The sequence below is a fragment of the Salarias fasciatus genome, chromosome 15 (assembly GCF_902148845.1).
Source record: "Salarias fasciatus chromosome 15, fSalaFa1.1, whole genome shotgun sequence".
Classification (NCBI taxonomy): domain Eukaryota; kingdom Metazoa; phylum Chordata; class Actinopteri; order Blenniiformes; family Blenniidae; genus Salarias; species Salarias fasciatus.
In genome coordinates, this window is record NC_043759.1 from 20,747,924 (window position 1) to 20,763,084 (window position 15,161).

Below are 15,161 nucleotides of genomic sequence, written 5' to 3' on the forward strand. Positions count from 1 at the left end.
CCAGATAACCTGGTCGTCCTGTGCCTCTCATCATGAATTTATCTCTGCTTCAATCTCAGAAATTGCTCTCGCGCCTCCTCTCAGAACTCATCCTTTTGTCTGCTCCCTGTTGCAATGCACCTACATCAATCTCTGACTGCTTGCTTCTGTCTAATCCCTTTTTTCAGGACTCTCACTGCGCTCCCGGGTTCCTTCACATAAACTAATTCAGCAAAAATCTTCTCCTAACATTAATAAAAACTCGCACACTTTGCACTCTGACCTTTCCGTTCATGTCAAAGCTGAAGGTCACATTTTAAAAAGTGGTCAAGACTTGTTAAAAGTCAATGAGCTGCTTGACATTTAGGCGACGTTCAAACTGAGGGACGTGTGAAAGTTAAAGGTCACCGTCAACTCCCGTCTTACAGTGAATGGAGACAATTCAATCAGCGTTTGTAAAACAATTAGACGTCTGGTCTGATGGAATCAGACTATTTAAATTAGTTTTCATCTCAAAAAGCTATTTGCTCACACACCACACTCACATTTCCACACCAGCGGCGGTCAAAACGAGCAGCTCACACAGCGCAGATTCACTCTTTAAAATATCAAACATGTGGTAAGAGTGTTGCTATCTGCAGCGTTCGATTCCGATATCAGCTTGACTTTGAGCTTTCTTGAACCCCGACAACAGACTTTACATGAGAAGAAACCTGTTATCTGCCCCCTGCAGGCAAGTGCTTGACAAAACTTGATGAAATGCAGCAACAGTACTGCAGCGTTTGTCGATGCCGTACAGTTTATCTTGGGCGACCGGGAATGAGAAATGGCTTAAAGTCCGCTGATTATATCTGTGGTGCAGCCGTGATTTATAAGCCGTCCCGTAGCTCTGGTGGATTTTTAGAGTTCAAAACTGCCTCCACTGCGCCCTTCACTGGTTTGATTCTTCTAATTTGAGATAGAAAGTTCACCTCTTTGTCCCCCTCTTCCTCCCCTCCCTCCTCCAGTGTGAGGGCAGCCAGCTGATTGGCTCTCTGCTCCATCAGGTTGACGTAGCGAATAGGGTTAGACAGAGCCTCGATGACATCTGAGAATTTAAAACAACACTGATTGTCACACGCTGTCCTCATAAAGCAGTTCTTTTTCTGGTGCCGACATGTTTGTATGATTTACCTGCAAACGTGTCAGGGACGTAATCCTTCACTTCCACGTATACAAACAGCGTGGGTAACGTCAGCGACTGGTTCTTCTCGTTCCTCAGACTGATGTAGTGATAGCCTGCAGGGTTACATTTAAGAGAGCTGTTCAAACACCAGGTGTAATAGTTTCAAAAAGAGTTAATAAAATCAGTTTAATTCCATCCGTTCATCTTCTGTACTTGAAAGATGCTTGTTGAAAGAAACTTTTTTTTTTTACCTGGACGGATGGCCGAGACAGGAATGATACGGTGGCCGATAAACTTCCCTCCTTCTTCAAACACGGCTATTCTCAGTGAGGCAAGTGTGGGCAGCACAACCTGAGAAGAGCATCATCGAGAACCACAAAAAGGCGAAAATCAGTATATTTTCTTAATCGCTTTTTTCCCCATCTCTCTGAAGACGAGAAGAAATCTTAAACAGCCTCACCTTCTTGAAAACGATGGCCTCCTCCTCCCACACGGGGTTGATGGCGTTGCCCTGAGAGGTCTTGGTCTTAAAGGCTTTTCTCTTCGTGTCCACTGGCAAACCGAACATGTCAATCTCCACGTACGTGCCCACTTTCTTGTCCGACAGGAACTGGCCTGAGATGATCTGGAAGCAAGAAGGCAAAAGAGCACGGGAGGGAAATATATCATATAGCTCAGACAAAACCACACAGGGAGAGAAAAGGCAACCAAATCCTGACACACACCTTCACAGACAGCGTATTGGCCACTATCCCATCAACCGTGCTCTCGGTAAAAGGATCAAAGTGCTTGTCGTGCCGTCTCATAAACTCCGGTTTCAGTCTGAAGCCACATTTCCCGTTGTACTCATACATGCCCAGATTCAGCTGCATGGAGAGATCTGAGGAGGGGCATTAGTGAAAATGAATTTTAACAAAACACAGGCAACAGGAATAAAGCAGTAAATGTGAAACGGAGAGGCGTTTGGCTGGCCCGTCCTCACCGATGGTCTGGAAGTTGAGAGCCACGAGCTGACAGCCGGCGTTCCAGAAGAGCTGAGGGTTGTAGTTGGAGGAATCCACCCGAGTGCCTTTAGGGTAGATCCTGCTCAGCTGCAGTTTGTTGTATCTGTACACAGCTGGTGAAGGAGAAAACTGCACAACACAAAGAAACAAAAACAAAACAAAAAACAAAACAACTGATGCACATAATACGTGTTGAAAATGACATCTGCGAAATTGGACTTACACAGTCGGTGATGATTATTGATGGAAGTGAGCAAGAATACTAACTGAAGCTAAATGATTCATAATTACATACTACTGAAAGTTAAATTACAATGACAGATTGTTGGATAGACAAATTGGTAGTTCTAAGCTATAATTATCCTCTCAGTCTTTAATGGTCCATCAAAAACCTGAAATGTAGAATTCTCAGACAATAACGTTAGCTGGATGCAACACAGCGGGCTGATTTACTTACAACTGAGAAAACATAAATAACTGTCTTTTGGCTACAGAGTAGTTCAGGTGTGCCGTAGCTTTACCTCAACCGTGTGCATGAGAGGATGAGCAAGTGTAGTATAGAGCCGACCAAACCAACCAGGAGGATGAAAGGTACAGACGATAAAACACGAAAATGTGATGAAATGCTTGTAATGGTTTAACTTTCCCCTTCATCCGGATACATCTAACCTGTTTAGGGTTAGTAAAATAGAATCTATCAAAGTAGGGAAAGATAATTACAGGATATTAAAAGATTATTCGAAGACTGTGAGTTTTGTCAAGCAGTAAAAAGTTCTTCTTCTGTTAAAGTGAATGAAAGGATACTCCACAAACTCTACTGGAGATTTGGTCAGCTGCTCCAAAGCTTTGGTCTCTACAAAGGATGACATCTGGTAGCTGCGGTTGATCTCTGTGGACAGAAATAATGCAAAATTAATCAAGTACAGCTTTGTGTCACCTAACCTACATAAATCCATACTGTAATCAGTCATTACTTTACTAATATGAATAAATTAGATTCACTGTCAATGTATGAGAGGCAACAGCTCAGCATTACTTGGATTAAAAGACAATAACGTGCAATAAGTCCAGCATACATGTGAAGAAGTTCTTATCAATATGAAGTTGAGATACATATTTCACCTGCACTCCTGGGGCAAAAATAATTCAGGGAAGGTGGAAATATAAAACACCAAAGGGAGATATAAACTCCTATCCCACCAGCAAATCCAGCCTGTGTGTATTATTTGTTTTCTGACACCCGGTACACAGCAGTTCATCACTCTGACGTACTTTTGGAGGCTTCGAAGCTGTTAAACTTGACGGGCTGGATGTAGATCACCAGGTTGGACATTTCTTCAGTGGCGAACGCCTCGCTGCCTGCTGTGCCCTGTACATCAACACACACAAGCGAATACAAACAGAGAGTCGCACAGCGATTCACCAAAAAGGTCATGCCTCATCACTCACGCTGCTAATAAGAATTCGTGAACTTTACGGCACCAGAATCATGTCGTTATTCGGGGTTGTGGAGAGATCATCTCGGATAATCATCAGTCAATAATAAACAAGCACTTCAGCACTCTCCTCCGCACACTGCATACAAAAACATGCACTAATCAGTAAGCAGCTGTCATCACCAGACCTCGTCCATCGAGCCCTTTTTACAGTCGTCATCATCGTCATCTTCATCCTCGCTTTCAGCCTCCACCTCACCTGGAAGAGGAGTTTACAGATCAGTCAGATACAGCAGGACACAATGTTTGGAGCCCAGGCAAAATGTTTAGGAATTCAACTCTCACTGTCATATTGATTCATTCGAAAACCTTCAAGATACTTATTTTGATATCGGAGTTTAAAATCAGCCGCCTTCATTAAGTTCAAAGCACTAATGAGGTTTAAGCTGACAGCTTCCAAACTTGTGGATGAAGGGAATTAACTTCAATACTGTTGTGGGTGAGCTGACCCAGCCTCGGCATAATGACGGCTCTGCTCTACATTTCCCGCTGAATCCGAGGTCACGCCGACAGAGGGAATTAATTTCAGCAGTGCAATGGCTGAGCTGACCTATAGCGTCTTCAGCTGCCTAATGAGCTCCGCTCAAGTCGCCGTTCATGTCACACGTGTGACTCACCAATGGACTTTCTGCCCTGTGGTCTCAGGTTAAGCTCGGCGCCTTCAGACGGCTGTGAAGAATCTGCCATCTCCTCTTTTGTTGAACCTGTGAAATTAAAAAAAAAGAAAAAAAAAGAAAAGAAAAAGGTTTTCCATTCGCTATTTTTGTCTTTAACATTTAGAAATCCCAGCTCGATTCGCTGGCAGTGTCGTCTTACTGTCCGGATCTGAAAATCCAGAGGAGAAATTAATTTAACGGTGGTGCTTTCTCTTGCTCTGATCATTGATCTTCTCATAATGAGTCTTTTCAGTGGGTTAATGAGCTTGAAGGGATTGTTGTCGTGGAGCGTCAATATGTTTGCCGCTTGTGCTGCCAGCTCCTCTGCACCAGGGGGCAGTGTGGCTGCTTGAAAAAAAGGCAACTTCAGGCTACATAAACTTAAGAGGGGCAGATTGTATTGGCCACACACACACACACACACACACACACACACACACACACACACACACACACACACACACACACACACACACACACACACTACACCAGGACCGATGCCAAACTGTTCTGAAGGAAGAATGGAAAAACAAAACCACCGAGCAGCTGTAAAAGCCTAAAAATCCATAAATTAAGATGAGGCTGTTACAGCATGATTTACACACAGCTGCATACATACGCACACGCGAACGCACACACACACACGGCACACACAGGCAGTCACTGGCCCGTGTTTAGGATCCCCCAGCGACAAGCAGTATGTATAAGCCTGACAGGGAGCGTATGCAACAGCCAATAATACCCCCAGCTGATGGAGAGGGCCATGAAAATGATGAATGATAAACAATAGCGCTGCTTTGCTCCAGCGATTCGGTTTCTGGACGGCACCGAGGCGTCGATCCACACTGCGGATGGACGGAATTTTGAATCTGAAGCGGCACACGTCAGCGGGGACTCGGCGCGGCGCGGCGGCCTTGCTGACGACGGCCTGACGCGCTGTGGAGAGAGCAGCTGTACCTGCGCTCGGGGAGGAGGGCTCGCACACACTGGAGGAGTCGCTGTAAGTGTTGGAGACTTGCTCAGAGAGCTTCTTCTTCGTGCTTCCATCTGTCTTGTGATGCTTCTTCTTGTTCTTCACCAGGATCTTCCCCATCAGCTCCATGGGGCTGGGCAGCGGCACGCCAGACTCCAGCTGAGGGAGACAGGTGTAGAAAACTCATTAAATCGTTCAATCACATCGGGACAAAGCCATTTTTTTTTCTCTTGTATGAATGTGTGATGAAGTAATGTGAAAATGTGACAGGATAAAACTGGAAATGGCTGAACCCCAGAGTTGTGACAAATGAGGTTATTAAAGGCTAAAATTCCTGCATTACAATGTGAATGCTTCCATGGCCGCTATTCTGCAAGAGCAAAATGGGATTTCAACCCCTTTATCTACTTTATGGGTGTGTGGGGGGTGTTGGGTGTGCGTGTGAGACGAGGCTCTCGGGGTTCGGCGTCAAACACAACGCACGCTCTCTCAAGGGAACGAGCCAGAAGTGGGCAGATCTCTGATTTATTTATGGGGTACACTGTTTTTGGATTACAGAGTTTAGGAATATTAATAATTCATTACCGAGAGAGTCGACAGTGACGTTGAACACACATGCACACAACTAGAGTTTACAATTAATCAGCTGTAAACGTGACCTCCTTCTAAACATTTCCCAGTTTCTCTTAAAGATCAAGAAAGCAATGATTCACACACCAGCTTCAGCCAAGACTTCCCTTCAGATGAACTCATTCCTCAGCTGCTACCTGCATCCGTCTGCACCTTTCCAACTGTTGCTGCTGATACAGTAGAGCTCATGTATCCTGTTTGCGGTGCTTCCCTTCAAACATTTCCAGCTACACACTACACTGGATGTGGCATGAAATCTTGGGGATCGTGAGCATGTGCAGTGCAAGGGTGAGCCACCAAAATGTAGAAGCAGCAGCTCATCTTCTCGGTGTTAGCAGGTTACTTGTGAGAAGGTGAGAAATGATTTGTTTAAGAACTCACGAGGGAGAGAGAGGGATGGAAAATCTGGACTTATGTGACATTATTGAATAAATAGATCAAAATATTTAAAACTACAGTAATAGAAGCTGCTCGGAAGTCAATTCCTAAGAGTAAAGAGACGATGAAGAGGCAGACACTTCCCTAGTAGAATGTAGTCTGCAGTATTGAAGGACAGTTAACCGTGTATGGACAAATGGTAAAAGAGTTAAAGCTGTGGCTTGATGAGCGGCTGGCACGGAGGGAGCAGCGTCTCAGGACTGAGAATGAATGTAATGAGGTTTTTAAAGGAGCGAGCAGGGTGCCGATTAACAATACATCTGTTGCATTAATTAGGCCAGTTCGGGATTATGGATGTATAGTTTATGACTCAGCAGCAAAATCCTTATTACAGAAGTCAGAAGCCGTGCATGTCCAGGCGATGGAGCGCATAAAACTACTCCTGTGTCTGCTCTTCAAGTTGAAATGGGAGGAATCCCGTTGTGTCTCAGGCGAAAAGAAGTTAACAATTGGCTATTACTTCAAGGTCAACATCCAGGGAAAAGAGTTCTTCTTCCATGTTGGGAGAGGGACAGGGCAGGACGGGAATGTTTTGCATGAAGTAGTATGAAATTATTCAGAAAGATGAAATTAAAGCAGGAGAGACTCAGTACCACAGTAATGCCACTATGTTTGTTTCCTTTAGTGGAAGTGAATTTTTACATATTTGACAAATTGAAGATGTTCAAAAAGCCAGGAGGTATTGATATTTCAGTCAAAGACAGATTCCCAACATTACATGAAACATACACTCAAGTTTATATTGATGGTTCCCAATGGTTTATGAAGAACCTCAGATGATTCATCAGTTTTACGGAGTGGAACTGTTGGCAATCAATACAGCGTTGCAATGGTCAGAGAGTGGAAAGAGCAATAGCATGTTCAGATTACTGCTACGCTTCAGTCAGTTACATCTAGTGCCAGACAAAACACAGTTCACAAAATACTTGAAACATTGCAAAAAGTGAGGAATACTGTCAGACTGATCAAGTTTATATGGGTACCAGTGGATAGAGGCGTAAAAGGTCATGAAACAGTAGATAAACTTGCAAAACAGGCACTAACACTTGAAATCGTGATGGAAATTTCACTGAGCAGGTCAGAGGCTGAAGGGATAGTAAAAAAGCATATTATGAAGGAATCCTTAATATACAGATCTTCATTCAATCCAGCACAACCAGGGTAACAAACAAAAGTACCGAAGAGGAAAATATTTTACCAGGGCAGAGGGTTGGCCATACAAGGCTTAACAAGATGCTACATTTAATTAATAAGCATCAGTCAGGGCTATGTGAGCGTTTCAATATCGAACAGCGCAGATCATGTTATTCTCAGTTATAATAACTACTCTAGGGAAAGGGAGTGATTAAAGAGGAGTGTTTCCCAGAGTGGAGAAGAAGTGAGGCTTAAAAATTCACTAACTAACGAGAGAAGCAATCCACGGAAGCATTTATGAGAGACAAGCCTCGTCAGAAGAATTTATGGTGAGCTTCAGGTTACGCTCCAGCACAGAAGGTGGCGGTAATGCACCTTACTGTTTGTATGTAATTTAGCACAAATCACCAAATACAGTTTTATTAATGAAAGATTTGGAGCCCGGAAGTGACTGTTTCAGTATGAAGCTGAACATCGGCTGTGTTGCTCAGCTCTTGCAGCCGTTTGGAATTTGAAATAATGGCTGTGTTCCGTCTCACAGGAAATATTTCTTCTCCAGGCTTTAGGAGAGTTTATCAACCAGCAACTAGCTGCTGCTGCTGCTGCTGGAGAAATATTTAACCGTGTTTCAACAAACGATCGTCCAGTATGAGGAGGATTACTACTGCAGCAACACATCATCAGTAGGGTAAAACTAACCTGTCTCACGACGGTCTAAGCGCAGACTGCAGGAAATCAGCTGGAAATGTCAAATCAAGTTTCACAGAACAGGTATGGAAGTCTGAATGAACACATGAACGTGACTGGTGGAGGCTGTGTTTGGTCCATTCCCTGCAGACACAAGCAGGAGTTGTGTCTTTTATGTTGTGTTATCTTATATTCTTCATTAACGTACATATTTACTTATAAACCTAAACCCTAAGAAGAATTAAAAGTCTTGTGTAAAGTAAACCCACCCAATTAGTGATATGGAATATCCTGCTTTGGAGTTCCCAGGGACATTGTGTGAAGGAAACACTGGAGTTAAAGAGACATTAACTTTCCTCCGAGCAACAACAGATGCTATTCTGTATGTGATTATTGTCTATATAACTTGGGTTGAATTCAATTATGGCAGCATTACGTTGGGTTCTACTCGGCCTCCACTACTCAGCCTTGCTCTCAAACAGCTGATTTATGTCCGCGTCCTTCCCAGCCCTCAATGAATCCTCCTTGTTCAGAGTCGATGCCGACTCCTCATCTTCGGCATGTCTCACGAAAAAAAAAAAAAAAAAATTATACAATTGAGTGTAAACAAAAGTGTAATGACTGTAAACAGGCTCCAGTGATTACCAGGCTGCTCTCTGCTGTTTCCCTGTGTCTCCTAAAGTCAGTGACAAGCTGAGGATGATTTCCCTCATTGGACTGAGCAATGAAGTTGTGGACATTGATGTTTTTGTTTTTTGTTTTTTGAGGAGCCATTTCCTGGGAACAATGAAAAGGAAGTCTCATTTTCACTCCATCTCAGGTAACATGGTGGACAGAATGATGTGTAAATATGATAGAAGGAAACTGCAGAAGTAATGATACTAATCTTTTATCTTGTACTTTTTTTATCGCTGTAGAGCTCATACAGTTAAGACGAGGAGGAAGGAACTCTGCACCAGCCAGAAGATAGAACATCTTATTCTGAAGTTTAAAACGGATTCCTTTAAGGTTCCTTCCATCCTGGAGCAAACTAACCTGAGTGAACCAGAAGTACCAGACGAGAGAGCAGATCCTCTCTCAGGACTCTGAAGTCCATCAACTGAAAAAAAAATCTTCATTCACAATCAACTACGAATGCAGAGTTGAAAAAAACAAAACAAAAAAAAACTGCAGATTTCATAGAGAGTGTGGCAAACTCTCCTGTGTCAGAGCAGCAGGCTGACTGTGAAGAAATGAGGGAAAATTGTCCATAAAAAAAATGAAAATTAAGTCAGATGGTAGAAACAGTCACTGATAAGAAGATAATTTGTGAAACGTTGTAAGATTTGCTCATCGTAAATCATTGCTGCGCCACCTGAAAAGTGACAAATAGATGAAGTCACGAAAGACTCCATGGCAGATCTCTTACAGGAAGTGGAGCTTGAGCCAAAAACCACAAGGTATCATCTGGTTTAAAGGAAACTTTGCTGATTTAAACACTGTTGAGGCTGAGCTTCAGGAAATGATTTGTTTATGAGAAAAATGTCAAACGTGAAATAAAAAGTTGATATGATATTCCCAAATGAGGATTTTATTCTTTTAAATAATCTTTTCATTCTTTATCTCGTAGATCTCATAATATGCCAGTCAACATGTTCTCATAAAATGAACAAGTGTTTTCTGAAGAAAGGACGTTGAATGTTCAGCTCGTCAAACTGGTTTTTGGTCCATTCCTTGAAACCGAGAACACTTTCCATCTCTCTGGTGTCAAATCTATTTTTAACACATGAGAACAGCCTCCCTTTGAAGGAGTATTGCCTGTTTGTATCTGTCATTTAAAAGCTCCAGAATGCACGAGATTAGTGGAGCTGGAAACACAGCGACTGCGGAGTAATGAAGTCCGGGATTAAAGGTGAATCATCCTCCATGCGAACCGTGTTCTTCGTCTGCTGGCTCCTCTCACTCCAGCAGTTTCTATTTGTTCTCGCGCCCACGTTTTCCTCAATCTGGCCTGCTTCTCTCTAACGAGAACCTCCCGCCCTGCCAATTCGGCTCTGTCTGCAGATTAAAACTAAGTCCCAGCAAGATGAAAAGGACTGCGAGACAAATAGTTTTATCAATATTTCATAGTTTTCCAGCAATTACAGTGAGTCAGATTCAGAGATACTGCTTTCGCTGGTATCAGTGATTCCAGCATGGAGGGCAGCTGAACACATAAGAAAACAGATTTGTTCAAAATTTTTGCATGATTTCAACACTTTCGGTTTAACAGGGAAATTTAAAATATAAGAAAGGAAAGAAAATAAAACCCACTTTAACAGCCTCCATTGTTCAAACTGAATAGCAGCTTTGTGAAGTGGAGAAGCTGGAGCGCCTCGTGTTTCTAAGAAAAGTGTAATCCCTTTTTATTCTCACCCTGGGCTGCACCGGAACCAATCAAGCTATATTACCCTATCTGCCCCCGTCCCCGCGGACTTATGGAGCTGATATCCCATTCGACGCGGTGTATACACGGCCGTCTCCGTGCCAGAGGGGAGTGGCTGTCATTGCTCTCACCTTTCCCAGTCATTACATGCTCAGCGGTACAACTCTCATTTCTCAATGGCACTTCCTCTCCAAACTTTTCCCTTGGTGTCTGTCTACTCCCCCCGCCTCCACTCCATTCAAAAGGCTTCTTCCTGATAATACTTCAATGTCAAATCCAGTCAGAGGGCTGTAATTCTCAGCGGGCGGTGTGTTTGGCAGTCGCTCGCGCTGGAAGAGCTCCCTGTGTGTGTGAGATAATGCCGCAATCCGACTGCTGGGAACTTCGGCTGCTCAACACGGTCAGACCAGCAGGGACGGCGGCGTCCCCGGTGGATACCGCGGGAGGAACAAGTGCCATGTCGGAGCACATGTATGTGCCGTAGAGGTGTGTTCTCATGTGCGAGCCAGACACCATTAAGTGCGTCTGAGTGTGTGTGTGACGGAGAAAGCTTGTGCGACAAGTGTCTACATTTCACGTAAGTGCGTGCGTCATTACACAAAGATGCCTTTTGGGAAGGGGGGGTGGGGGGCGAATCAGAGAGTTTGGCCACAAAGGGACAAAGCAAGCTTTTGACTGGTAGCCATGGCAACAGAGGATAGGCTGATAAAGGGCTGCCAAGAACAGCCACGTTCAGATTACAGCGCAAAAAACACCTCTGCTTAATCTTAAGCGCCTGTCGTTTGGAGTCTCCGCTGTGACGACGGGAAGGTGAAGCAAAAGGAATAAATACGGCCGAGGGTCAAATGTTTGGAAGTCAGCTTCCGTAAACAGCTACAGGTGTGTGTGTGTGTGTGTGTGTGTGTGTGTGTGTGCAGGAGAGAAGAGCAAAGACGAATGGAAAGAGTCAGAGACAGAGTGAAGAAAACCGTTTGGGAAAAGTGCCCCAAGTGACAGAATAAGGATGAACAGCGGCGACACGTTCTGAGAGGTGCCGGGGGCACGTCGATACGGCGCGATACGTGAGAAAGACGGAGAGGGAGAGTGGAAAAGACAGCAAGTCAGAATACACAGTGCTCCAAAAAAAAAGATAAATGAAGACGTTCAACGAGGGAACGCACATCAATGAATGTACAGGAAGCATTTTTCAAGGGCACTTCATGTGAATTCCTCCCCGTCTGAGCGCTGCGTATTGTAGATATATATGTGTGCATGTTAAAGTAGGGGAGTGCGAGAGCAGAAGCACATGCATATGTAATGTGTGTGTGTGTGTGTGTGTGTGTCTGTGTGTGTGTGTGTGTGTGTGTGTTCGTGCATCTTATGTACTCACGGGATATTTCTCCAGAGGCTCTGTCAGTAATGCATCTCCAAATATTGACCGGCAGTACTCTGCCATCTTAGCCTGCTGCTTTGGTCTAGAGACACACACACACACACACACACACACACACACACACACACACACACACACACACACACACACACACACACACACACACACACACACACACACACACGTTATTTCTCTAATAAACATCACTATGCTAAAATTTGTATGTTGGTCCTCAGAATTCCCTTGGAGCCATTAAGGATTAAAGCACCAATCAGAATCCTCTCCCCTGCTCTGTGGCTGATTACATTAAAAAGCTTATTTGACAGGGCTTTACTGATGGGCAGCACCCATCAATAAGATCAACAACCCCGGGCCCCGGCTGGGCCGCTGACTTACGAGTCCACGTGGTTCTCAAACGACAGGATGACGGGGAATGGTGAAGTCTTGAAGGCACACTCTGCAATGGCCTCGATCACCTCCTGGATACCCATAAAACAAGAACAAATAACCAAAAATCAGAGCCGCAAAAATCTACTAAAGCCAGTGAAGGAGGGGTGTAGGAATATAAAACGCACAGAAAACAACAAGGTTTGCTCTTGGCTCATGATTTTTGCTATTCATGGTAGAAACAAACAGGGGGCAGACTTTCAAATCAATACTTATTCTACTAAATTGGAAACACTAATTTAGATTTATTGGAAACCATAAGTGTTACAGGTTTGATGGTTGAAGGTTTATAAATTAAAAAAACTACCTGCTGGAAAAAAGCCTCTCCATCACACTGCTGCCACAAAACCACTGATTGCCTTTGGATCCCAATGGCTATCAAACTGTTTTTTTTTTTTTTCTTAATTTGCGAAAAAGGTGTGCACAGCATGTGATCTTTGAGTTTATAGCATGACTGGTGCGTCCCTTGGATTTTAAACATTTACAACCCCAACTCCCAAAAAAGAGGGTTGATGTGAAGCCATAAATTGTGGAACAACATCAGGAAAATGTCTTTCAATCCTTTAAAAAGTCCACCATTGGCGTATAAATTAAAATATTCAGAGCATCAGGAGCAGAAGAGACGTCAATACTGGACACTTGTGACGACACTGCAGTAAAACTTCCAGTGGAGATCTCTGCATGGCCCCAGAAACACTTTCACAGTTCAGCTAATATTTCAGCGAAATGATGAAATGTCTCACTTCCAGAGACGTTGAAACTGTTTATGTTTGGTTGGAAAGTCATGAGATTTAGGAACCATTCTTTAGTTTCCATTCAGCATCTCTACTGTTTTGGCTTTGGGGTTATATTAGGTTATATTTAGCAAAATTTGTGCGATAATACTATTAACTCGTGCACGCTTTACGATCCTCGTCTCGCACCGTAGTTTGGGAAACTGAGAGGTTGGCGATGCGATGCTGCACGCTGTTGTACAGTAGGTGGGGGTATGCATCTTGAAGCTGTTTGTAATCCGCCAAAACAAAAGAAGAAGAAGCACCCTTTCAGAAAAATCAGGCATGATACGTTGTGCGTGGCAGCGAGTGGGCAGACATCAGCGCCTGAAAGTCTGTGTTAAAAAAAAAACAACCGTTAAACTGTTAAAAACCAAACCTGCGAGTAATGCAAGAGCGAGTAGTCAAGACTAATCTTCAAGAAAATAAAACATGACACCCCCCCATTGAGAGTTACAATGTGTGTGTGTGGCAATATTTCCAGCTGTGAAGCTGTATTTCATTTAAACACTGGGAGTTTGTCTACATGATGATCAATAGTGTGCACTGAAGCGCTTCTCACATACAAACTTAAAGCACAGCAATGTTTCAGACGTGAGACCCGAGAGTTGAGCTGGTTTTACACGTGGTATCAGATTTCTAAACCACTGATTGCTTGAGAAAAATACATTATTGCAGACATCATCAGCTCCTTCGATGCATTCACTTCCTTTTGCTCCATCTCCGTCAATTAAAAGTCTCTGTAACTCAGTCAGTCCTCTCCATCTGCAGCTCCTCTCTTTTCGCCATTTCACTCTTTCACTAATTCAATCAGGCTTGTTGAGCTTCTTCTGTTACTGTCATTAGATCTAAATTTCCCCCAATCGTCAATCATCAATTCACACACATTTCTCTTATTTCCTCTGATCGCTTTCAATGCCCTTAGATTTGTGTGCCCTCCTCTTCTCTCAAAGCATTTTTCCTTTTGTCCTCCAATCTTTGGAGACTTCAATTAATTGCCCCTCAGCGAATCTCTTCAGGGCTATTCAGAGCATGCCCGTCCTTTACGATTCGCCATCTGCTACATGCACGACCCACTTCTGCTTCTTCTTGTCTGATTGAGCTCTTCTCCACATTTCTCTCTTTTTTAAAATGATTTTTTTTTTCTGGGCACATTTGTCACACGTTTCGCCCCCTGCAGAATGTTATGATAGTGTCATTAGTCCGTGCAGGTTTCTTAATTCAGGAGTTGTTTTTCAATATTTGCTCAGGACAGATTGCCGTTTGCCTGGTTGGATTCAAATTACACAACAGATACGGATGTGTGTAATCCAGAAAATTACACCTCTTCTTTAGATGGGCTCTCGTCACAGTTGTCAGAGCTGCGTTAAGCTACTGCTAATGCGTAAAGAAGCCTCTCGCGCAGCTGCGTCGCTCTATTGTGAAACGGTTTGTTACCTCCGACTATGATCATCATCAAAATTGTCTATGCTTCACAGGACACATTTATCTCCTGCATTTTTACCCTTCACAGATAATTTCAATTAATCTGTGTGCAAAGAGAAGCTGGAGAAGATTTCCCAAGGTAGGAAATGTGGGGTTTGCTTTGTTTTATACTTTTAAACAGGTATTACTGCACAGAAATGACATGCAAGCATGTTTATGTAGATTCTAAATGATGCATACAACAGTGTGATTTACCTCACTGGAAACAAAAGCTAACTGAGGCGAGTACTCAGTTAGTTCAATGTGTCAAACATAAGGCCTGTGGGCTCAAACCGGCCCAATCCAGCACAGCAAACCACAAAAAGCAAACCAATTCCTAACGACATTCCTAATAACATGCTGAGATTGTAGTCGTTGTATGTTTTTGTAGACATGATTTATGTAATCTGTGCACCACAATGGAAAAAAAAAAAAAAATAAAAGTTTCAATGTAAAGGTGAAAAGGCCCCTGAACCAAAAACTGTTTGATACCGTTGAATTAGTTATTATTTTAAACTCAACTTGCGGTTATCACCACT

At 43.4% G+C, this 15,161-nt stretch overlaps 1 protein-coding gene across 3 annotated transcripts in view; it reads right to left on the minus strand.

The window, feature by feature from the left end:
- Positions 1-15,161, minus strand: part of plcb1l (phospholipase C beta 1-like) — a 105,643-nt gene that overhangs the window by 18,184 nt on the left and 72,298 nt on the right. For all 3 annotated transcript variants that reach the window (XM_030109801.1, XM_030109802.1, XM_030109803.1), the window contains exons 12-24: positions 12,335-12,417; positions 11,936-12,020; positions 5,258-5,432; positions 4,262-4,348; positions 3,773-3,843; positions 3,421-3,517; positions 2,953-3,037; positions 2,127-2,251; positions 1,870-2,024; positions 1,605-1,769; positions 1,396-1,495; positions 1,153-1,257; positions 951-1,066 (exon numbers count right to left, since the gene is read on the minus strand). In XM_030109801.1, the coding sequence (XP_029965661.1) occupies positions 951-1,066; positions 1,153-1,257; positions 1,396-1,495; positions 1,605-1,769; positions 1,870-2,024; positions 2,127-2,251; positions 2,953-3,037; positions 3,421-3,517; positions 3,773-3,843; positions 4,262-4,348; positions 5,258-5,432; positions 11,936-12,020; positions 12,335-12,417 (1,449 nt within the window). The remainder of the gene's footprint in view (positions 1-950; positions 1,067-1,152; positions 1,258-1,395; positions 1,496-1,604; positions 1,770-1,869; positions 2,025-2,126; positions 2,252-2,952; positions 3,038-3,420; positions 3,518-3,772; positions 3,844-4,261; positions 4,349-5,257; positions 5,433-11,935; positions 12,021-12,334; positions 12,418-15,161) is intronic.